We start from the raw sequence: 25,828 nt of genomic DNA on the forward strand, positions 1-25,828 counted from the left end.
CTGACTACTCACTGTACCTATTCATTCTCTCTTATCTTAGTCATGTGTTCATCCACACACACGTCCACATGCACACACACGTGTATCAATCAAATCAAACAGTATTTGTCACATGCTTCGTAAACAACCGGTGTGAACAGTGAGATGCTGACTTAAGGGACATCCCAACAATGCAGAGAGACATTTTTTGGAAATAATACAAAAATAATAACACGAGGAATAAACACACAATGAGTAACAATAACTTGCTTATACACAGGGTACCAGTACTGAGTCAATGTGCAGGGGTACGAGGTAATTGAGGTATATATGTACATATAGGTAGGGGTAAAGTGACTAGGCAACAGGATAGATAATAAATAGTAGCAGCAGCCTATGTGATGAGTCATTAGAGTTAGTGCAAAAGGGGACAATGCAGATAGTCCAAGTAGCTATTTGGTTAGCTATTTAGCTGTCCATTTAGCAGTCTTATGACTTGGGGGAAGAAGCTGTTCAGGGTGTTGTTGGTTCCAGACTTGGTGCATCGGTACCACTTGCCGTGCGGTAGCAGAGAGAACAGTCTATGACTAGGGTGGCTGGAGTCTGACAATTTTTAGGGCCTTCCTCTGACACCACCTGGTATAGAAGTCCTGGATGGCAGGGAGCTTGGCCCCAGTGATGTACTGGGCCTTATGCACTACCCTCTGTAGCGCCTTGAGGTCAGATGCCAAGCAGTTTCCATACCAAGCGGTGAAACAGCCAGTCTAGATGACCTCAATGGTGCAACTATATCACTTTCCTCAACATCAATGCCATAGTAAAACGCTGTTTTTGTATATAAATATGAACTTGATAGAACTAAAAATGCATGCATTGTCTAACATAATGTCCTAGGAGTGTCATCTGATGGAGATTGTAAAAGGTTAGTGTATCATTTTAGCTGGTTTTATGGTTTTGGTGACCCTGTCTTTGACTTGACAAAACATTACACACAACTCTTGTAAATGTACTGTCCTAACATACTCTAAATTTATGCTTTCGCCGTAAAACCTTTTTGAAATCGTAAAACGTGGTTAGATTAAGGAGATGTTTATCTTTCAAATGGTGTAACATAGTTGTATTTTTGAAAAATTTGAATTTTGACATTTATTTGGATTCAAATTTGCCGCTCTTGAAATGCACCTGCTGTTGATGGAGTGCACCACGGGTGGCACGCTAGCGTCCCACCTAGCCCCAAGAGGTTAAGGGTCTGTGGGACCATGCCAAATCTTTTCAGCCTCCTGAGGAGAAAGGGGCGTTGTCGTGCCTACATCGCGACTGTGTTGGTGTATAAGTAAGTAGCCTTGCCTTGTGTGAGCCGGAATGGAGGAGGAGCCTATCTCCTGTTTCTGTAGTGTGAGTCAGCTTGAGTACCCCCCCTGGACAGGACGCTAGTCTATCGCAGGGCCTTACCTCCAATCTATCTCCTTAATGCTGAGTGCCTGGTCCCATTTTTATAGTCTTTGGTATGTCTCTGCCAGGGATGGAACTCACAACCTTCCACTCTCATGGCGGACACTCCTTAGTTAATTCCTTAGTGATGTGGACACTGAAGAACTTGAAGCTCTCGACCCGCTCTATAGCCCCATCGATGTGGATGGGGGCGTGCTCGGCCCTCAGTTTCCTGTAGTCCATGATCAGCTCCTTTGTCTCACTGATGTTGAGGGAGAGGTTGTTGTCCTGGCACCACACTGCCAGGCCACGGATCTCTTCCCTATAGTCTGTCTCATCATCGTCAGTGATCAAGAAAGCACTCACAAATGTCCACACACACACACACTGATCCCTGTAATTTACCTGTTTATAGGGGCTTCATTTGCTGGGTCATTGATCATGTCTTGATCAATACACTATTGTATCCCTACTATCAGCTTCTCTCTATTACCTCTTCTATTTATCAACACCATCTCCTTCCTTTCTCCACACGTATACTCCTATAGTTCGCTCAATCATACTGGCCATCTATTTTCCTCTTGCTACTTCCCCCCCGCCACTCCATTTCTCACACTCTTTCACACTCACCTACGAATATCCCCCGCTTGTCTCTTTCATTCTTGTTTCTGCTATCGTAAACTGTTGCAGAGTTTTCTCTCATTCTCCCTCTTCACAAAACTAACTTTTCCAACTGATCCGTCTTCACCACTGGTGCTGACTGGATGTAAAGACCCTGACCCAGAGAGTCGTGGCTGGGGAAGGCAGTGAGCAAGGGCCCCTTGTTCTCTGGCGCTCTGGAGGTGTTGTGCTTTTAACAAGGCTTTCTTTTACAATGCCCCCCTCTGCTTTTAATAAACCACAGATCTGAGTTCATTAGGACCGGGCCTCAGGGGGAGGCAGGGTGTGTGTGTGTGAGACAGTAAAAATACTAGTCTCTATGATCTCACTGCCTTACGGTGTGTTTTAATGTTGTTGAGAGAAGTTTGGTGTTGGCACGTCTGCAGCTGTCAAGAAGTGCAAACATAATCGGCATACAGCAGACCTGGGTTCAAATACTATTTGAAATCTTTCAAATACTTTGAGCGTTTCCTTTAGCCTCCCTGGAGTGTCAGGTGGGCAGGGTTTTACACTTTTCAGACTTCAGACTCTATTTTCTCTATTGTTACAGGCAAGCTCAATCGAGCACAGATTAAGTATTTGAAATAGTTTCAAATAGTATTTTCAAGCTGGTGTGTCATACAGAGTGCCTCCCAATGCCTTGTTAATGCTCTTAAGCATGCTAAGTCATTTGAAAGAGCTATGTAAACTTTGATTGCATTGAACAATGTCATTGAGCACACATCAACTCCATCATCCCAGACACCCTGGACCCACTCCAATTTGCATACCGCCCCAACAGATCCATAGATGACGCAATCTCAATTGCACTCCACACTGCCCTCACCCACCTAGATAAGAGGAATTCCTATATGAGAATGCTTTTCATTGACTACAGCTCAGCGTTCAACATCATTGTCCCCTCCAAGTTTGTCACCAAGCTTAGGAACCTGGGACTGAACACCTCTCTATGTAACTGGATCCTGGACTTCCTGACGGGCCGACCCCAGGTGGTGAGGGTAGGCAACGTCACCTCCGCCACACTGACCCTCAACATGGGAGCCCAACAGGGGTGTGTTTAGTCCCCTCCTGTACTCCCTGTTCACCCACGACTGCGTGGCCACGCAAAACTCCAACACCATCATTAAGTTTGCTAATGACACGGCGGTGGTAGGCCTGATCACCAACGACAATGAGACAGCCTACAGGGAGGAGGTCAGAGACATGGCAGTGTGGTGCCAGGACAACAACCTCTCCCTCAACGTCAGTAAGACCAAGGAGCTGATCGTGGACTACAGGAAATGGGGGAGCACGCCCCCATCCACATCGACGGGGCTGCAGTGAGAGCTTCAAGTTCCTCTGTGTCCAAATCACGTTGAGGATTATAATAAATACCGCTTTGATGTCATACAAGCAAACAAGAGAAAACTCAAGCCATTTACAGTATGAACTTTTATGATCACTATGTTGATGTACAGTTACAAGACGGCACATGTTATACTCTGGGTTGTCTTGAACACAATGTTTGTCTTATTTTGAAGAAAATTTGCTGTGTAACACACACACTTGAATGGGCTGTGTTCCAAACAAAAACCCTACAATTGTACTTGCTTTAGTTCCTCAATGGCAAAGCTAGGAGAGCTCAAAAAAGCACCTTATAGTTGGACATTTCCTTGAGTCATAAAAGTGCATTGAAATGACTTTGACACTAGATGTTGTGCAGAAGAGACACCAGTTAAACCTCTCACTCAAACTGTTGTAATAGTTTATTTTCTATGTTGCACCTATTCCAAAATGTCAGTGAATTTTCTTATTATGTTACTGAATGTATCCAGAGTATTTTCAGATTCTGTTATCAACCAAAGTGGCGAAAAGTACAGTAAATATAAAATTCTAATCGCTTTAGGCCAATTTCCACCAGTGTAAAGGGTTAAACACACTGGCAGCGCAGCAGCACAAGAACACCCAGTCTGCTACTACTTATCACCTCCAGACCTACTTATTCTAGGCTACTGGGCCCAATGCTCTAAGGGACTGACCAAGGGCTACTGTTTGGGGTTCATACCCGGGCTTGTGTCCCAAATGGCACCCTATTCCCTACAGTTTGCACTACTTTGGAGAAAGAAAGAAAACGTAGTGCACTACATAGGGAATAGGTTGCCATTTGGGATTCAGACTTCAGACTTGGCCTGTACTGTACCTCAGGGCCATCCAGATGACATCAACATGATCCTGTGTTCAATTCTGTACCCCCATTCAGATCTTTACTTCCCAGAAGTAAATTGTTAAACAGATTAAAGATGATTAGAGGCATTTACTGTTAGTCCTTCATTCATAGCAATTTGGATGAATGGAAATGACCAAACTCTTCCCTTTTTATGAATCCAAAAGTACAACCGTTTACGTAGAATATGTTGTTATTCTTTCTCTGGGTGTAATGAGTGTTTGTCAGTCTTGTGTTTTATTGTGAGGGAGTGCCCAGTTCAAAGTGACACCGGTTTCCTGTCATGTGGTTTTAAATGTTCTGTAGAAACAGTAGGGAACTTCCAAGGGTTAAAAGAAAGCTTCCGACAGCCTCCCGGTTACACACACAAGCCACACGCACACATTTCCTCAGGGCCACAAAGGCAGGCCCAAACCCCAGAGGCCGGGCCAAGCTAACCAGACTAATTAATGACCGCAAACCCACACTCCTCCTCTTTTCATCGCTTCATTCTGTCCTCTCTCTGTTCTTCACCTACCTCCTCTTACTTCCATTTTCCATTTTTTGTACTCCTCATCCCTCCCTTGTTCTTCACCTCCTCTTGGAAGACCTGTATCTGCTCTTCCTCTTCCCTTCGCCTTGCTTTTTCTCATCGCGTTTTGTTCCCCTTCTTGATATTTTTAATTAGCTTTTTTTTTTTATTATTCCTCGTCTCCCTATTCTAACATCCACCCCCTCTCTTCTCTCATCAGTCTTTTCAAATATTTTCATCTTCACCTTGTATTTTGTATTTTATTTCCTCATGTAGAATAGTTTTATTCTCTTTCCGCCCTTTAACCTGACCTTGTCCATTCTATCCAGTAGGTAATGTCGTCGCTCCTTACCAATCAGGTGTAAAATTAAGTGAGCTCTCTTGTCAATAGCCAGTATAAGAATTGCTGCCGTGAGATGAAGGCTGTGCTGTTAGTCCACTAAAGCCACGTTAAGACCTAATAGTGCACACAAATGACCAATAGATGCCATCTCAGCAACCAGTACTGGACACAATGGCTCGTAAAGCCGTTGGGCCAACTGCAATGTTGAAACAAATTCAGCAACTATGGAAAATGACAAGAATGGTGTGAACCATTATGGTAATTGGCTTGTAAGGGATTTATCTAGAGCTAATGCTGTTGTCAATGCACACAGTGACAGAGGATATGTAAATCAGGTGTGTTAGTGCTAGGGAAAAAACTAAAATGTGCGCCCCTTTGGGTCCCCAGGACCAGGATTGGGAAACACTGGTTTAGTGTATTATGATTTAAAAAATGATGATAATCTGTGGGGTGAAAGCATACAAACTGTAGCTCTGCCTACCAAGCTAAACTAGCCCCAGAAAAAAATGGACAGGAATCTCTCTATTTCTCCCACTATCCCTCTGTCTTTCTCTTCATTTCTCTCTCTCTCTCCCTCTCTTTCTCTCTCTTTCTCTCTGTCTCTCTCTGTCTCTCTCTGTCCCCCTCTCTCTCTGCCCCCCCCTCTCTCTCTCTCTCATCCACAGCCGTTACTGTGCCCACCACACCCCAGTCTTTACACAGTAGGACCATTAATACCGTGTGCACACTTGTGTGTGCCTAAATGCATCTGTGCATGCGCTTGTGTGTCTGTGTATGTGTGTGTCTGGTGGGTAGTTGGGGAAGGGGGCTCTACGTTTTCTTAGAGCTGGGGGAGAGCAGGCCAGTCCATTCATCCCTCTCCTCTAGGAGAAGGCCTGTGCTTTGTGTTTGGTGGAGGGGAGGCATTCACAATGAATGGAGCATTCTCCCCCCCTCCGCTTGGACACACAGACCTTTTTTTCTTTTTCTCCCTTCATTCTTGCCCTAGTCTCTCGGTGGTGTCACAAGACGTGTGTGTGTGTGTGTGTGTGCGTGTCTGGGCCTCCCTTGTGTGTGTGTGTGTCTGGGCCTCCCTTGTGTGTGTGTGTCTGGGCCTCCCGTGTGTGTGTGTGTGTCTGGGCCTCCCGTGTGTGTGTGTGTCTGGGCCTCCCTTGTGTGTGTGTGTGTGTGTGTGTGTGTGTGTGTGTGTGTGTGTGTGTGTGTGTGTGTGTGTGTGTGTGTGTGTGTGTGTGTGTGTGTGTGTGTGTGTGTGTGTGTGTGTGTGTGTGTGTGTGTGTGTGTGTGTGTGTGTGTGTGTGAACCTTATAGAACCTCCAGGATCTCGATTCAAAGTGTTCAGTGGAATCTGATGGTGACTGTGTTCTTAGAAAAACACTCACACTCTCTCTCACACACACACTATCTCTCTCTCTCTCTCTCTCTCTCTCTCTCTCTCTCTCTGTCTCTCCCTCTCTCTCTCTCTCTCTCTCTCTCTCACACACACACATGTAGAAATATGAGAGAACATGTTTTTCCCTTTCCAGGCGATGGCAATAAGAAAAAGTATTTGAAAGAAGCATAGCGTAAAACTTAAATGAAACGCTACATTTCAAATAGCCGCCAGTCCCTTTTAATAGCAGGGCAACAGCACACATTTTGGAGAATAAACCCGTTTCAAATAAACGCTCTGTCTAAATGAATTGTTTACGAGGTTAACATGAATTGTTTGAGGTTTAATGTTTGATTTGTTACATTAAATAATTCTGTAATGACAAAAAAAATGATAGCATTGCCAGTAAGAAACTTTTATTGTCAGTAAGAAACTGCTAACAGCTGAGAGCTGCTGATAGCTAACTTGCACAACAAGTCAACAACTTTGGGAGAAGAGACCCCCAGAAATTGGCCAATCGCCGAACATGCACAGTTAAAGAAGAGAATAATTATTCTGTCAAGGAAAAGTTATTTTATTTTATTTTATAGAAGCATACGAAGACAAAATAAACGTAACACAGTGCGTAAATGATAATGCATTGGTGCAGGAAATGAAGACTGATGGAAGTGAATGCTGGAATTAAACAAATAACTATGCAAGTACATAAATGCTGTGTGCATTAAATAGACGCCTGGCTCAAATAGAAGCTTGTCTCTAATATGCACCTGTTGAGTTCAGCAATTTAAGCAAATAAACTCCTGGGCTATTCATTTTACGGTACTCCAACGGTCTGGAAGGCTGGGATCTTTGTGTGTCCTCTCTGCGCTCCTCTTTACCCATGCTCTTTCACACTCCGGAGACACACTTCTCATTTAACCAGTTGAACTGCGCTCACACATATTCCCCTCATAGTCTCAACTTCTACTGCTATCTCACCAGACCACCATGTTACCTTCTTTTCCACTGAATATTTAGTTCAATAGTTGAGATCAGATAATCAAAGTGCACTTATTATGATGACTAGATGAGGATAAGTAAACAAGTCAGGATAAGGATAGTTGGGGTCAAAAAGAGAGAGTAAAGAGAGAGGGGAGACAGAGAAAGAAAGAGGGAAATAGGAAGCGACCGAGGTGCGGTGGTTCAGCTTTCATTTGAGAGAGAGACTTCGTTGCTTTAACTACTTAGCACTACTTAGCATCTGAGCTTCCAGGCTCAGATGAAATAATATAGGCTTTGTTGAAACAATACACATGGTAGGTGGGTGTGTGTGTGCATGTACACGCATGTGTGTCTACTCTCTTACCGCTCTCTCTCATCTCTCTGGAAGATATGAGCACGATATATAGAGCTGTTTTGATGTGATGATAGTTAGTTAGTTCCACAGGATATATATCTAATTTTGCCCCTGGGACTGCATTCGGTCTTCAACGAGGTCCAGAGGGCCGCACTGAAAATGTGTTATTTCCTCGCTGTAAACATTTGTATAAGATAGTCCTCTTTCCATCGTTTTCTTTTTGAAATTTTCGATACTCCCTGACTGTCTAGCTTTAATTTCAGTGATTATTAGCGAGCTGGACACAGTCAAGAAACTGTATAAATGTACGTCCATTATAATTTCTACACTGTTTCAATTAGGTTTTAGTCATTTTAAAGTATATATATATATTTTTTTAACTTAAACTGTATGTTTGACATCCCTGATCTAAATTCTCTCTCTCTCTATTTATCTCGCTCTCTCTCTCTCTCTCTCTCTCTCTCTCTCTCTCTCTCTCTCTCTCTCTATTTATCTCTCTCTCTATTTATCTCTCTCTCTCTCTATTTATCTCTCTCTATTATCTCTCTCTCTCTCTATTGATCTCTCCCTCTCTTTCTCTCTCTCTCTTTCTCTCTCACTCTCTCTCTCACTCTCTCTCTCTTCCATTGAAATGCTTTATTGGCATAATAAATAATTATTGTATTGACAATAAAGACAATGTTGAACAATTCAAGGTCACACTTTATTTGGATAGTCCGGATAGTCCAGCTGTAGATGTTCTACACATGGTCATACTATCAACAAACTATTGATAAGCAACTGCTTGCTAAGGTTACAGTTAGGTTTAGAATAAGGGTTAGGATAATGGTTAGGGCTAGGGTGAGTAGATAGTCTGTAGAGCAGGGATCATCAACTATATTCAGCCGTGGGACGATTTTCTCTTGAGCGGATGGTCAGGGGGCCGGAACATCATTACATATAATTTGTAGACTGCAAATTGACCGCAAGAAGCCCAAACAGATATAACATTTGACTAAAACATGATAATTTCAAACCTTGCATTCTGTGCCTTCAGAAAGTATTCAGACCCCTTGACTTTTCCACATTTTGTTATGTTACAGCCTTATTCTAAAATGGATTAAATAAATTACAATCCTTGAAAAACTACACACAATACCCTCATAATGACAAAGCGAAAACAGCGTATTCGAATTTTGGGAAAATGTATTAAAATAAAAAACTGAAATACCTTATTTACATAAGTATTCAGAGCCTTTGATCATCCTTGAGATGTTTTTACAACTTGATTGGAGTCCACCTGTGGTAAATTCAATTTATTGGACATGATTTGGAAAGGCACACACCTCTCTATATAAGGTCCCACAGTTGACAGTGCATGTCAGAGCAAAAACCAAGCCATGAGGTTGAAGGAATTGTCCGTAGAGCTCCGAGACAGGATTGTGTATCGGCACAGATCTGGGGAAGGGTAAAAAGAAATATCTGCAACATTGAAGGTCCCCAAGAAGACAGTGGCCTCCATCTTAAATGGAAGAAGTTTGGAACCACCAAGACTCTTCCTAGAGCTGGCCGCCTGGCCAAACTGAGCAATCAGGGGAGAAGGGCCTTGGTCAGGGAGGTGACCAAGAACCCGATGGTCACTCTGACAGAGCTCTAGAATTCCTCTGTGGAGATGGGAGAACCTTCCAGAAGGACAACCATCTCTGCAGCACTCCACCAATCAGGCCTTTATGGTAGAGTGGCCAGACGGAAGCCACTTCTCAATAAAAGGCACATGACAGCCCGCTATGAGTTTGCCAAAAGGCACCTAAAGACTCTCAGACCATGAGAAACAAGATTCTCTGGTCTGATGAAATCAAGATTGAACTCTTTGGACTGAATGCGCAGTGTCACATCTAGAGGAAACCTGGCACCATCCCTACTGTGAAGCAGGGTGGTGGCAGCAGCATCATGCTGTGTGGATGTTTTTCAGCGGCAGAGACTGGGAGAGCAGCCAGGATCGAAGGAAAGATGAACGGAGCAAAGTATTGAGCGATCTGCTCCAGAGTGCTCAGGATCTCAGGGTGGGGGTGAAGGTTCAGCCGGAGCCTAGACTTGAACACAATTGAACATCTCTGGAGAGACCTGAAAATAGCTGTGCAGCAACATTCCTCATCCAACCTGACAGAGCTTGAGAGCATCTGCAGAGAAGAATGGGAGAAACTCCCCAAATACAGGTGTGCCAAGCTTGTAGCGTCATACCCAAGAAGACTGCCAAAGGTGCTTCAACAAAGTACTGAGTAATGGGTCTGAATACTTGTGTAAATGTGATATTTCCGTTTTTATTTTTCATACATTTGCAAAAAAAGAAAGAACTGTTTTTGCTTTGTCATTATGGGTTATTGTATGTAGGTTGATGAGGGGAAAAAACTATTAGTTCAATTTTAGAATAAGGCTGTAAAGTAACAATGTGTAAAAAGTCAAGGGGTCTGAATACTTTCCGAATGCAGCGTATCTCTCTATTGTGCGTGGTGATATACTTGGGAACAGATTTCCTAAATTAAAACCACAGTCTTCTATGTCCAACAATAAAGATTTAATGGAAATAATAATATATTTTATTATTTTATTTAATCACGGTTGGTCGCCAGTTGGGGAACCCTGCCATAGGGCATCTACAGATAGACTATCTAAATGAAGTGTTACATAAATACACTAAGAATCATTCATTAGAAACAGAAGAACAAACAGAAAAGAAGAAAAAAAACATTTAGAAATATTCATCAGAAAATGTAGAAGTATAACAACTATTGAACTCTCTCTGTCTCCCTCAGGTGCAGGGTCACATGCCTCCTCTGATGATCCCAGTGTTTCCTCACGACCAGCGATCTCTGGCTGCTGCCGCCGCTGCTGCACAGCAGGGCTTCCTCTTCCCACACAACATGTCCTACAAACCAGGTACACACACACACACACACACACACACACACACACACACACACACACACAAAATATTTGAGTTACAATGTGTTTAAGTAAAGATTTGGCTCTGTCTCCCTCTCTGCAGTATTTCACTCTCTCTCTCTTTCCTTTCTCTGTATCGTGCTTCTCTTGCAGAAGCCTCCATATCTATTGTCACTGTGCTGTGTCAAATGAGGTCCTGACAGGATTCCCCACGTTCACTTCATACACTAAACAGCTCAGGATGTGAACCAAATGGCACCCTAATCCCTTTATAGTGCACTACTTCTGACCAGGGCCCATACATGCTCAGAAAAAAAGGGTACGGTTAGGGTACAATATTGTTCCCAGGGGTCCAAAAATACACATAATATACCTTCAGAGGTACATACAGTTGCAGTTTTTCACAATTCCTGACATTTAATCCTAATACAAATTCCCTGTTTTAGGTCAGTTAGGATCACCACTTTATTTTAAGAATGTGAAATGTCAGAATAATAGTAGAGCTTTTATTTCTTTCATCACATTCCCAGTTGGTCAGAAGTTTACATACACTCAATTAGTATTTGGTAGCATTGCCTTTAAATTGTTTAACTTGGGTAAAATGTTTCGGGTAGCTTTCCACAAGCTTCCCACAATAAGTTGGGTGAATGTTCACCCATTCCTCCTGACAGAGCTGGTGTAACTGAATCAGGTTTGTAGGCCTCCTTGCTCGCACACGCTTTTTCAGTTCTGCCCACAAATGTTATATAGGATTGAGGTCAGGGCTTTGTGATGGCCACTCCAATACCTTGACTTTGTTGTCCTTAAGCCATTTTGCCACAACTTTGGAAGTATGCTTGGGATCATTGTCCATTTGGAAGACCCATTTGTGACCAAGCTTTAACTTCCTGACTGATGTCTTGAGATGTTGCGTCAATATATCCATATCATTTTCCGTCCTCATAATGCCATCTATTTTGTGAAGTGCAGCAGTCCCTCCTGCAGCAAAGCACCCTGACAACATGATGCTGCCTTCCCGTGCTTCACGTTGGGATGGTGTTCTTCGGCTTGCAAGCGTCCCCCTTTTTCCTCCAAACATAACAATGGTCATTATGGCCAAACAGTTCTATTTTTGTTTCATCAGACCAGAGGACATTGCTCCAAAAAGTACAATCTTTGTCCCCATGTGCAGTTGCAAACCGTAGTTTGGCTTTTTTTATGGCAGGTTTTGGAGCAGTGGCTTCTTCCTTGCTGAACAACCGTTCAGGTTATGTCAATACAGGATTCATTTTACTGTGGAAATAGATACTTTTGTACCTGTTTCCTCCAGCATCTTCACAAGGTCCTTTGCTGTTGTTCTGGGATTGATTTGCACTTTTCGCACCAAAGTACGTTCATCTCTAGGAGACAGAACGCGTCTCCTTCCTGAGCGGTATGACGGCTGCGGGGTCCATGGTGTTTATACTTGCGTACTATTGTTTGTATAGATGAACGTGGTACCTTCAGGTGTTTGGAAATTGCTCCCAAGGATGAACCAGACTTGTGGAGGTCTACAGTTTTATTTATGGAGTCTTGGCTGATTTCTTTTGATTTTCCCATGATGTCAAGCAAAGAAGCACTGAGTTTGAAGGTAGGCCTTGAAATACATCCACAGGTACACCTCCAATTGACTCAAATGATGTCAATTAGCCTATCAGAAGCTTCAAAAGCCATGACATCATTTTCTGGAATTTTCCAAGCTGTTTAAAGGCACAGTCACCTTAGTGTATGTAAACTTCTGACCCACTGGAATTGTGATACAGTGAATTAGAAGTGAAATAATCTGTCAGTAAACCATTGTTGGAAAAATTACTTGTGTCATGCACAAACTAACCGACTTGCCAAAACTATAGTTTGTTAACAAGAAATGTGTGGAGTGGTTGAAAAACGAGTTTTAATGACTCCAACCTAAGTGTATGTAAACTTCCAAATTTAATTGCATAACCTCACATGGTACTGTTCGATATCTTTTAGGGTATATGTGCAGATAATCTAGTATAATGGTACATTTTTTTGCCAATTTTTGAATATAAAGGTACAATCATCACACTCTCAAAAACAATCATTATTGTATTTCCCAGCATGCTCTATTGCAATTCTTTGAATTGTTTGTTTCAGTGTATGTTTTTGCATGCAAATTGATTGATTGGTCTTATGGTACACAAAGGTAAATAACATACATACCTTTTTCTAAACTAATCCATTCTGTTAGTAGATGGTTGTTCCAGTTTCAATGCTTTCGGTAGTCTCATTTAGCTAGTGTCCCTACCTTGGCAGTCATTCTAAATGCAGGTTGCGGGTGATTAAAAGTTCACATTTTTGGATATCTCAACTCTGACTGGATTCCAATAGGAATAACATATCACTCTGCAAACCAGCATAATGTGACTTGTCCAATGTGGCCTGCAAACCATGAGTTTTAGACCTCTGTGTTGGGATTTAACTAGGATGTCAAAGTATGGCCTTATGATATATGTAATGTATTGTCATAAAGAGTTTGTCTATGATACAATATTCACTTAGGCAATTAGTTGGTGATGGCTACAGGACTGAAACTCATTTAATGCAACAGTCATGGGTGGTAATGGTAACTCTAAAATTCACTTGAAAGGCACTCTGGGAAATATGCAAATAAGGCTTTACACCCTACAGTGTTAAACAACACACAAAACCTTTTTATAGGTACATTTTTTGCCACATAAAAGGAACAAACTGCTTTGTCACTGTGTTGGTACCCTAAAAAGACAAATGTGAACCTTTTCCAAAGGTATACTCTTGTACCTGTACCATCTTGTCCCCCAAGGTACACTATTGGCTCTTTTAAGGTATGAACTGCAAGGGTACAATTATGTACCTAAATATAACAGTGGAGGCTGCTGAGAGGAGGACGGCTCATAATAATGTCTGGAACGGAGTGAATGGAATGGCATCAAACACATGAAAACCATGTGTTTGATGTTGTTGATACATTTCCACTTATTCCGTTCCAGCCATTACCACGTGCCCATCCTCCCCAAGTATGGTGCCACCAACCTCCTGTGACCTACAGTATAACTAAAGGTACAAAGAATAAACCTTCACATATTTTAAAAACAAATCTAAAGTGGAGGGCTCTGGTCAAAAGTAGTGCACTACAATAGGGAATAGGGGGTCTTTCATATTTTAGGACACAACAGTGTTATTTTTTTATTTCACCTTTATTTAACCAGGTAGGCTAGTTGAGAACAAGTTCTCATTTACAACTGTGACTGTGACAACTGTGACAACAACACAGAGTTACACATGGAATTAACAATCATACAGTCAATAATACAGTAGAAAAAGAAAAAATCTACATACAGTGAGTGCAAATTAGGTAAGATAAGGGAGGTAAGGTGCAAATAAGGGAGGTAAAGGCAATAAATAGGCCATGGTAGCGAAGTAATTACAATATAGCAATAAAACACTGGAATGGTAGATGTGCAGAAGATGAATGTGCAAGTAGAGATACTGGGGTGCAAAGGAGCAAGATAAATAAATAAATACAGTATGGGGATGAGGTAGGTAGATAGATGGGCTGCTTACAGATGGGCTATGTACAGGTGCAGTGATCTGTGAGCTGCTCTGACAGCTGGTGCTTAAAGCTAGTGAGGGAGATATGAGTCTCCAGCTTCAGTGATTTTTGCAGTTCGTTCCAGTCATTGGCAGCAGAGAACTGAAAGGAAAGGCGGCCAAATGAGGAATTGGCTTTGGGGGTGACCAGTGAGATATACCTGCTGGAGCGCGTGCTACGGGTGGGTGCTGCTATGGTGACCAGTGAGCTGAGATAAGGCGGGGCTATACCTAGCAGAGACTTGTAGATGACCTGGAGCCAGTGGGTTTGGCGACGAGTGGTCGCAGTGGTGGGTAATATTTGGGGCTTTGGTGACGAAACGGATGGCACTGTGATAGACTGCATCCAATTTGATCATTCTTGTCTACGTTATGAAGTGTGTCAAATTGAGAATGTTGGAGGTTTCATATATACTGCTGTCAAAATAATTCACAAACAAATAATGTGTCGTAGAAATGAGTTTGTTTGTGAATCATTATTAGTTAATTTACAACATTGTGACATAGATTCAACCAAGAAATGTTAACTTCCTGGTTGGTCATTTAAGGAACAATAGATAACTAACGGTGGAATGTTGCTGTTTGTGATGTGCTGAAAGCATTTCAGTTACACAGCACATCACATCTGCAACATGGAATTTCATTCTTTCACACACTTGCTCAGACACACACACACATGCACTTTTGAATATATGTACATACTTATACATGTACTGTATTTACACAAACGTTATGCACAGACACACACACAGACACACACACAGACACACACACAGACACACACACAGACACACACAGACACACACACACAGACACACACACAGACACACACACAGCACACACACACAGACACACACACACAGACACACACACAGACACACACAGACACACACACAGACACACACACAGACACACACACAGACACACCACAGACACACACACAGACACACACACAGACACACACACAGACACACACACAGACACACACAGACTCCCTTTCTAGGCAGGAATTATAGTCACCACCTGCTCTATCTTTTCTCCTCCTTTCCCACATTCCATTCTTTTCCCATACTACACTACTTTTGACCAGAGCCCTATGTAGGGAATAGGGTCTGGTCAAAAGTAGTGCACAAGTAGTGCACAAGTCCTTGTTTTTGAGCAAGAACATATGAGATCTTAATTTTTTTCAAAAAAACAAATTTTACTCTAAAAAAACAAACAAAAAACGATAAAATAGAGTAATAAAGTTATCCCTCCAAGAAGTATGGCTGTGGTAATGGTTATAACTTCTTTTTGTTTACAGTATTTTTATTTTAACATTGAGGCGGACATGGAAAGCCTTTTAGGACAAACAGTGGGGTTTCTGCAGAACATTCTGGTGCTAGATTGTTAAAAGCCTGCTGGATTCATGAGTGCATCGCAATCAGGAATCTTACTGTTAGAAGTTAGAAGTCGTACTGCTCGGAGAGAGCAGCGGTGCATCGACTCTACTGGGATCCATGAGTACAGACATAACACATTAGTAACCTTTGACAAACGCTCACGCCACAATTCATTATAGGCCAGGACGGGTTCGTCGAGAGGCTAGTAGGCTCTGGGTTTTTGTGTGGAGGAAATAGACATGAGGAATACATCTACCGTAACTTGTGGGTGAGAAAAACTGAGTTAGAGAGTGTGAGGGACAGAGCAAGAGAACCAGAGAGCAATAAACAGACAGAGAGAGTGGAACCAGAGAGGGGTTAACAGACAGAAAGACTGGAATCAGAGAGTGATAAACAGTCAAGAGAGAGTGGAACCAGAGAGAGGTAAACAGACAGAGAGAGTGGAACCAGAGAGGGGTAAACAGACAGAGAGAGTGGAACCAGAGAGTGATAAACAGACAGAGAGACTAGAACTGGGCGAGAGTGAGACAGAAAGAGCAAGAGTGAGCAAACAAGTATCGGGAGGGGAGGGGGGCAGGTTTTCTCTTGGCGTGGTAAACTCCCTCATCTTAGCCTGGGCTGTATGTTTTTTTGTCTCTCTCCTCCTGATAGGTGATAACTATACCCCATGTATCTCTCTCCTCCTGATAGGTGATAACTATACCCCATGTATCTCTCTCCTCCTGATAGGTGATAATTATACCCCATATATCTCTCTCCTCCTGATAGGTGATAACTATACCCCATGTATCTCTCTCCTCCTGATAGGTGATAACTATACCCCATGTATCTCTCTCCTCCTGATAGGTGATAACTATACCCCATGTATCTCTCTCCTGATACCCCATGCAGTTCATTGTATGTGTTGTTGTCTCTCTCCTCCTGATAGGTGATAACTACCCCATGCAGTTCATTCCATCCACAATGGCAGCTGCAGCCGCGTCAGGACTGAGCCCACTACAACTACAGGTAGGCCCATGTGCTTCTTCAGTGAAACATTTCCCCTAGCTACACATCTAGGATCAGCTTCCCCACCCCAATCCTAACCTAAACCATTAGAATTGGAAATGCAAAACTGATCCAAGATCAGCATCTAGAGGCCACTTCACCCTACATCCCCATGTGCTGCTCCACAAAGGAAAGGTACTGACATGCTAACAAGCATTTACAGTAGCAGATTTAGGTCTACTAAATATCTGCACCAAACCTGGAACCAGTTTTGTTTTTTATTTGTTTTTCCAGAGGGAATTTCATCTTGAGGGTAGATCCCAATAAGACAAATGTATTATCAGAAACATGCTAGTCCACTAAGTCCTGCATGAGAGTTGTTAAACAGCCTAACCACAAAATACTAGCCTGGCATTAGCAACAATGCTAACTAACCAAGCCCCCTATAGACTCCCATGTTTACCAAGCCTATAGACTCTATACCCTAGATATTGAACCCACCACTTCCCTTATCTGAAATATGTTGGCAGAGTCAAACAAAGGCCAATATGATAAATCACTTTGGTGTTCCAACCCACCAGCACAACACCTGGCCTAGGCAATGTATCATATTTTTATTGGTGCTTGACACCTATGGTTAGCGAATGGCACCTATAGACAATAGTTATCATTGAACATGGCTACACATTTTTTTTTAAAGCCTCTACCCCAAAGGGCATACCCCAATTTCACAACATAGTCATCCACCCCTCCTCTACAGCATATTGGAAAATAACAGAACGTCTCAAATTGTTATATTCATAGGTAAACAATATCGCTTTCCGGCATCAATCATTATTTCTGGTATCGTTGCAGTCAGCTGTTAAACATAACAGCTTTGCCTCAGGTTATTCAGGCTGTAATATGGCTTCCCCTAGCAAAGCTCTCATTAAATGTTATTGACCTAACAAAGCACTGTGTGGTGTAGTTGGGAAACGGAACCTGCTGTTCAGTTAGACAGAATATCCCCACGTGTGCCTTTGAAATGATCAAAGCATTTGTACCTCACAGTGGTGTTGTGTGTGCGTGTTCATTTGTGAGGTAGAATGAAGAGAATGAATGAATCGTGACATGTGTAATCATTTATATTTAAACATCTCAGAGATGGAGAGAAGGAAAACCTGAATGAAAGAGGAAGATGCTCATTATACCGCTTGTTTAGAACAAAAACAAAGTGAAAGGGAGTGGTTGAGATTTATAGACAGATAGGGTAAGTGTTATTGAAGGGAAGAGAAGGCTAGGAATGCTGGAAAAATGATACAAAATCATTTTCTTAGTTTGTAATGACAAAAATGACATAAGAGTTCAGTAGAATGACATACGTCTAACCTCATCTAAAGATTAAGCGTGTAGTGCCAATGTATGTGGAGGAGTGGTACTGTAATTTAACCTTGTGGTCTGTTTGTGGCCATATGGGTTATAGTGCTACAGTACACAGTCTTCAGTTTGTCTTGACAAAAATAACATAATCATATAGTTAAGTAGTGGTGTGATATATGTCTATGTCTCAATGAGCATCATGGTATCCTGGCCTTATGCAGTATTATTAAACATCTCATCTGTGTGTGGCCATTGGGTGTACGCTGTAGTGCTTTAGAAGTTCTCCCTCTCTCAGGTCAGGCTCTGCTTCATATGTACTGTCGACGAGTCAGAGTGAGACACACGGTGAGACACCCCACAAATGCTTCAGGTGTGAGATGATTTTCACACAAGATGAAGATAAGGTAGAACTGGAAAATGGACAGGCATTTGTCTGCTCTAAATGCACCACCATCAAGCATCTTAGGGAAGAGATCCTCCGTCTGTTAGCTCGAATGTGAGAACAGGAAAACCTGCTTTCTAAGTACACCGACCTTGCTGTAACCCAGGCAAACCCAATCTCAACAGTAAAGCTGTTGATGAGTCGGTTGATCTGTCCCAATCCAACAGACAGATGTTCAGCTCAGCTCAGCTCCGCGGCCCATGGAAGACTGGACACTCGCAAGGCGTAGGAGGTCGGGGAGGCAGTCTGACCACCCATCTATCCGAGAAGATCTGACCCAGCTATCAAACAGCTTTTCCCCGCTTGAGACAGACCTACCAGCACCGGGAGTTAGCACGGATCCTGGGTGTATACCAACACCCGCGGCCACCCAGTGGCACCCTCCCCCACGGCCACCACAGTTCAGCAGGTCGTTTCCCCATCGGATTCCATCACTACCATCATCATTGTGGGCAGCTCGAGATCTTGACCTGCCTATGGTCTGTGGACCAACTAAGGTCCATTGTCACCCAGGAGCCCATGTTCATGACGTCAACTCTCTCTTGCTCACAGTTCTGGCCAACTACTCCAATATTGACACCATCGTCACTCACTTAGGTTTTAGCGACCTTCGTTTTAGGAGATCTGAGGGAGGACTACAACATTTTTTTAAAGACCCTCTCTAGCACAGGGAAGATAATAATTATTTCTGGCCCCCTCCCATGCTACTGAAGGGGTTTGGAACGTTTCAGCCGACTCTTTCCCTAAAATATACCTGAAGAAACTTTGCAACGACAGAAATGTCTCTTTTTGTGACAACTTTGAAATGCTGTGGGAGCAACCAGCATTTTTTAAAAGAGACGGGATTCATCCTAAATGCAGGGGTTCCAGGATTTTTTCCAGCAACATGGCAGACTGTTTTAGACTGACAGACAGGATCTGGTAGTGCTTCAGTCCCAGCAACATCAAACTGTTTTAGAGACTGACAGACAGGATCTGGTAGCTTCAGTCCCAGCAACATCAAACTGTTTTAGAGACTGACAGACAGGATCTGGTAGTGCTTCAGTCCCAACAACATCAAACTGTTTTAGAGACTGACAGACAGGATCTGGTAGTGCTTCAGTCCCAGCAACATCAAACTGTTTTAGAGACTGACAGACAGGATCTGGTAGTGCTCCAGTTCTCCCTTGCCATGGGCCTAATACACAATATTATGTCCAGCCTTTGGAACTTTGATTTTCCTAGATATCGCTACTATATTGTGATCACTACAGCCAATGGATTTGGATACTGCTTTAAAGCACATTTCTCTAGCATTAGTAAAGATGTGATCAATACATGTTGATGATTTCATTGCTGTGCTGTTTGTAACTACCCTGGTAGGTTGACTGAACCAGGTTGCAGGCACTGGTTACAGTTTGAAACTTTTTCTTGAGTGGGCAGCTTGATGAAAGCCAGTCAATACTGAAATCCCCCAGAAAATATGCCTCTGTTGATATCACATACATTATCAAGCATTTCACACGTGATCCAGATACTGACTGTTAGCACTTGGTGGTCTATAGCAGCTTCCCACCAGAATGGGCTTTAGGTGAGGTAGATGTAGCCATATTACTTCAACAGTATTTAACATGAGATCCTCTCTAAGCTTTACAGGAATGTGGTTCTGAATATAAACAGCAACACCTCCACCATTGGTATTTCTGTCTTTTCTGTAGATGTTATAACCATGTGTTGCTACCACCGTATCATCAAAGGCATTATCTAAGTGAGTTTCAGAGATTTGCCAGAATATGAATGTTATCTGTTACTAGCAAATTATGGATTTCATGAACCTTCTTTCTTAAACGATATATGTTAACATGGGCTATCTTTAGCACTTTTCTGGGATGCTTGATTATTTTTATTGCTTTACTGTGAAGCTTAGCAGAAGTAGACATACTCATGTTATTTATGTTAGTGCAGGGTGAGCTACACACCTTGGACTTCCTACTAGGGCACACCGCCTCAGTGCTAACAGTATAACTCTGGTTCATACGCACATGATTACTGCATATAATAGCTGTAGGATCAGCAGAGGCATTCAAGGCAGTTAGAGGGACATAAATTAGGTTACTTACATTGCGTCTACCAATGCCCGTGGGATAATGTACATTTGCTATAGCATTATGACAACTCAGCGACACAATGGTAGGGATTAACTGAGCTGGGCTTGGGTCATTGATAAGTCATTGTCTCAACGTAGCCTTATAATGCTGTGAAAGGATCCAGGAACCCAAATGATTTGGGTGGATCCTATCCTCCTTATAAAATTAGTGTTGTTTCCAGAAGGTATCAAAATTGTCAATAAATGTTACACCCACAGAGCTGCAATAGTCACATAGCCAGTTATGGAGGGCTAAAAGACTGCTGAAACGATCAATGTCACGATTTAGGGAGGGCGCAGGGCCAGATATTATGGGGCGTTTGGTTGATGTCAAGCAGAGACCCAATCAGGTCTTTAAAATCCATCTTCAGCTGTTCTGAGCTGCCCTTCATAATGTTATTGAATCCCACATGAACTATGATAGACTCCATTTTCTGATGTAGGTTTAAAATGTTTGGGAGCAGCTTATTGATGTCCTGTAATCGTGCTCCTGGGAAGCACAACGTTTTGGCTCCAGGGACTGAGACATTTCTCACCATTGAACTACCCAATACAACGGCCGGAGAAGGGAATGGACAAATTTGCCCATTCCTAACCCTCACAAAAATTGTGGAACATTTCACGGGCCCACGAGAAGCAGGATAGTGTACGCCTGCAGCTCCCGACGATAGGTCCAGACCTCCCACAGCAGGCAGAGCCCAATCAGAGCCAGAGAGAGGGAAAGGAGCCGAGCTCGACGACAAAGCCGCTGTTGGAGTCAGCGTAGTTGGAGTCAGCACAGCTGTGCTTAGACACAGGCAGTCCCAGCGATGAAGGCGCAGGCAGATCCGGCACCAAGGCGGCGACGCTATTCTTCATGTTGATCTGCTCAAGAGAGATATATTAATGGAGATTAGAGAGATAGAAATGGAGAGGAGAGAATAATGGAGAGTAGAGCAATTGAGCGATAGTAATGGACAGGATAGAGAGATAGTAATAGGAGAGTGATAGGAAGGGAGTGGAGAGAGAGTAATAGAGTACAGAGATTGAGAAATATTAATGGAGAGGAGCGAGATCGAGAGATAATGGAGAGGAGAGGAGCGAGTTGGCGAGATAGTGATGGATAGTAGAGAGAGAGAGAGAGAGAGACACTAATGGAGAGCCGATAGATTAAAAGGGAGCGGAGAGAGAGTAATGGAGAGTAGTGCGATTGAGAGATAGTAATGGAGAGGAGAGAGGTAGTAATGGAAAGGAGAGAGATTGACAGATACTAATGGAGAGGAGAGAATAGATAGATAGATAGATAGATAGATAGATAGATAGATAGATAGATAGATAGATAGATAGATAGATAGATAGATAGATAGATAGATAGATAGATAGATAGATAGATAGATAGATAGATAGATAGATAGATAGATAGATAGATAGATAGATAGATAGATAGATAGATAGATAGATAGATAGATAGATAGATAGATAGATAGATAGATAGATAGATAGATAGATAGTAATGGAGAGGAGAGAATTGAGAGATAGTAATGGAGAGGAGAGAATTGAGAGATAGTAATGGAGAGGAGAGCGATAGTAATGGAGAGAAGAGAGATTGTGATGGCGATAGAGAGAGAATAAGGGAGAGGAGAAAGTAATGGAGAGGAGAGAGAGAGTAATGGAGAGGATAGTAATGAGAGGAGAGAGAGATAGTAATGGAGAGGAGAGCTAGATAGAGAAATAATAATGGAGAGGAGAGATAGTGATGGTAATGGAGAGGAGAGGGATGGTAATGGGGAGAGGAGAATGTATCTGGTTAGGCGGGTGAGAGGGGGGGAATACCAAATCCATTACAATCCTATAAAATTATGCATCTATTTATAACACTCTAAAGATGGAAGACAGGATAGCTTGATCTCCAAATCTCTTGCATTCTACACCCTCAATTTATTTTACCTCAACAATATGTTGCACTTACAGTATAGTCATAGGAGGGAAACTAGAATACAATATATTGACTAATTGTATTGGATCATTCATGACCAGCACAACAAGCGGCAGAATATTTTAGGAGCCAGGGGCTGTGTCTCAATGGCACCGGCTCACATCAAAACTAGTGCACTATAAAGAGAATAGAATGCCATTTGGGACTTACCACTGTAGGAACTTCATCAGGCAATTGTTTCCAGTCCTTATGGCCTGGCATCTGCAGTTCAGTTCAATTGAAGAATTACTCCCTTTGTGTACAGTTACTTAGCAGACATTCTTGTTGTCATCACAAGACGTCGCTCACTCTTTTCCTCTCCGGCTCAATTAGCTATTTCTGTTTCATAGCTCTAAAGGTGAGGAATTGACGCAACACTGATATGCGGAGAATCAAGGGTTTTCCCCTACTTTGCTAAATATAGGGATTTGCAGATTTGTTTTGCCCTGTGTGATTTCATTCATTGCAGGACATTTGTGTGACTTCCGAGATTAGTAGGGGAATCAAATCAAAATGTTTTGGGGCAGACGTTAAGGAGCATAGATCTGACCCTTTGAAGAGATTAGAGCATAGGCACAACTTGAAGACTAGTGATGGACGTGTTCTCAATGAGACTCAGCTGTGAATCTATTAGAGGGCATTCTTATGCTATATACAGTTGAAGTCGGAAGTTAACATACACTTAGGTTGGAGTCATTAACTCGTTTTTCAACCACTCCACACATTTTTTGTTAACAAACTATAGTTTTGGCAAGTTGGTTAATACATCTGCTTTGTGCATGACACAAGTAATTTTTCCAACAATTGTTAACAGACACATTATTTCACTGAAATTCATTGTATCACAATTCCAGTGGGTCAGAAGTTTACATACACTAAGTTGACTGGAAAATTCCAGAAATTGATGTCATGGCTTTAGAAGCTTCTGATAGGCTAAATGGTATCATTTGAGTCAATTGGACGTGTACCTGTGGATGTGTTTCAAGGCCTACCTTCAAACGCAGTGCCTCTTTGCTTGACATCATGGGAAAATCAAAAGAAATCAGCCAAGACTTCAGAAAAAAACTGTAGACCTCCACAAGTCTGGTTCATCCTTGGGAGCAATTTCCAAACAATAGTACACAAGTATAAACACCATGGGACCATGCAGCCGTCATACCGCTCAGGAAGGAGACGCGTTCTGTCTCCTAGAGATGAATGTACTTTGGTGCGAAAAGTGCAAATCAATCCCAGAACAACAGCAAAGGACCTTGTGAAGATGCTGGAGGAAACAGGTACAAAAGTATCTATATCCACAGTAAAACGAGTCCTATATCGACATAACCTGAAAGGCCACTCAGCAAGGAAGAAGCCACTGCTCCAAAACCGACATAAAAATGCCAGACTACGGTTTGCAACTGCACATGGGGACAAAGATCGTACTTTTTGGAGAAATGTCCTCTAGTCTGATGAAACAAAAATAGAACTGTTTGGCCGTAATGAACATGTTTGGAAAAGGGGGAGGAAAAAGGGGGAGGCTTGCAAGCCAAAGAACACCATCCCAACCGTGAAGCACGGGGGTGGCAGCATCATGTTCTGGGGGTGCTTTGCTGCTGGAGGGACTGGTGCACTTCACAAAATAGATGCCATCATGAGAACGGAAAATTATGTGGATACATTGAAGCAACATCTCAAGACATCAGTCAGGTAGTTAAAGCTTGGTCGCAAATGGGTCTTAAGCACAACAAAGTCAAGGCATCGGAGTGGCCATCACAAAGCCCTGACCTCAATCTCAGAAAATTTGTGGGCAGAACTGAAAAAGCGTGTGCGAGCAAGGAGGCCTACAAACCTGACTCAGTTACACCAGCTCTGTCAGGAGGAATGGGTGAAAATTCACCCAACTTATTTTGGGAAGCTTGTGGAAGGCTACCCAAAACGTTTGACCCAAGTTAAATAATTTAAAGCCAATGCTACTAAATACTAGTTGAGTGTATGTAAACGTCTGACCCAATGGGAATGTGATGAAAGAAATAAAAGCTGAAATAAATAATTCTCTATACTATTATTCTGAAAGGTCACATTCTTAAAATAAAGTGGTGATCCTAACTGACCTAAGACAGGGAAGTTTTACGAGGATTAAATGTCAGGAATTGTGAAAAACTGAGTTTAAATGTATTTGACTAAGGTGTATGTAAACTTTTGACTTCAACTGTATATGTACAGTCGTGGCCAAAAGTTTTGAGAATGACACAAATATTAATTTTCACAAAGTCTGCTGCCTCAGTTTGTATGGTGGCAATTTGCATATACTCCAGAATGTTATGAAGAGTGATCAGATGAATTGCAATTAATTGCAAAGTCCCTCTTTGCCATGCAAATGAACTGAATCCCCAAAAAACATTTCCACTGCATTTCAGCCTTGCCACAAAAGGACCAGCTGACATCATGTCAGTGATTCTCTCGTTAACACAGGAGTGAGTGTTGACGAGGACAAGGCTGGAGAACACTCTGTCATGCTCATTGAGTTCGAATAACAGATTGGAAGCTTCAAAAGGAGGGTGGTGCTTGGAATCATTGTTCGTCCTCTGTCAACCATGGTTACCTGCAAGGAAACACGTGCCGTCATCATTGCTTTGCACAAAAAGGTCTTCACAGGCAAGGATATTGCTGCCAGTAAGATTGCACCTAAATCAAGCATTTATCGGATCATCAAGAACTTCAAGGAGAGCGGTTAAATTGTTGTGAAGAAGGCTTCAGGGCACCCAAGAAAGTCCAGCAAGCGCCAGGACCGTCTCCTAAAGTTGATTCGGCTGTGGGATCGGGGCACCACCAGTACAGAGCTTGCTCAGGAATGGCAGCAAGCAGGTGTGAGTGCATCTGCACACACAGTGAGGTGAAGACTTTTGGAGGATGGCCTGGTGTCGAGAAGGGTAGCAAAGAAACCCCTTCTCTCCAGGAAAAACATTGGGGACAGACTGATATTCTGCAAAAGGTACAGGGATTGGACTGCTGAGGACTGGGGTAAAGACATCTTCTCTGATGAATCCCCCTTCCGATTGTTTGGGGCATCCGGAAAAAATCTTGTCCGGAGAAGACAAGGTGAGCGCTAGCATCAGTCCTGTGTCATGCCGACAGTAAAGCATCCTGAGACCAATCATGTGTGGGGTTGCTTCTCAGCCAATAGAGTTGGCTCACTCACAATTTTGCCTAAGAACACAGCCATGAATAAAGAATGGT

The 25,828-nt window shown here is 42.6% G+C and overlaps 1 protein-coding gene across 4 annotated transcripts in view; it reads left to right on the plus strand.

The window, feature by feature from the left end:
• The window catches only part of LOC106584620 (transcription factor SOX-6), a 184,144-nt gene that overhangs the window by 115,604 nt on the left and 42,712 nt on the right, over window positions 1-25,828 (plus strand). For all 4 annotated transcript variants that reach the window (XM_014170103.3, XM_045706435.2, XM_014170102.3 and 1 more), the window contains 2 exons: window positions 10,625-10,748; window positions 16,674-16,753. In XM_014170103.3, the coding sequence (XP_014025578.1) occupies window positions 10,625-10,748; window positions 16,674-16,753 (204 nt within the window). The remainder of the gene's footprint in view (window positions 1-10,624; window positions 10,749-16,673; window positions 16,754-25,828) is intronic.

This window comes from Salmo salar, chromosome 23, assembly GCF_965601325.2.
Source record: "Salmo salar chromosome 23, fSalSal1, whole genome shotgun sequence".
NCBI lineage: Eukaryota > Metazoa > Chordata > Actinopteri > Salmoniformes > Salmonidae > Salmo > Salmo salar.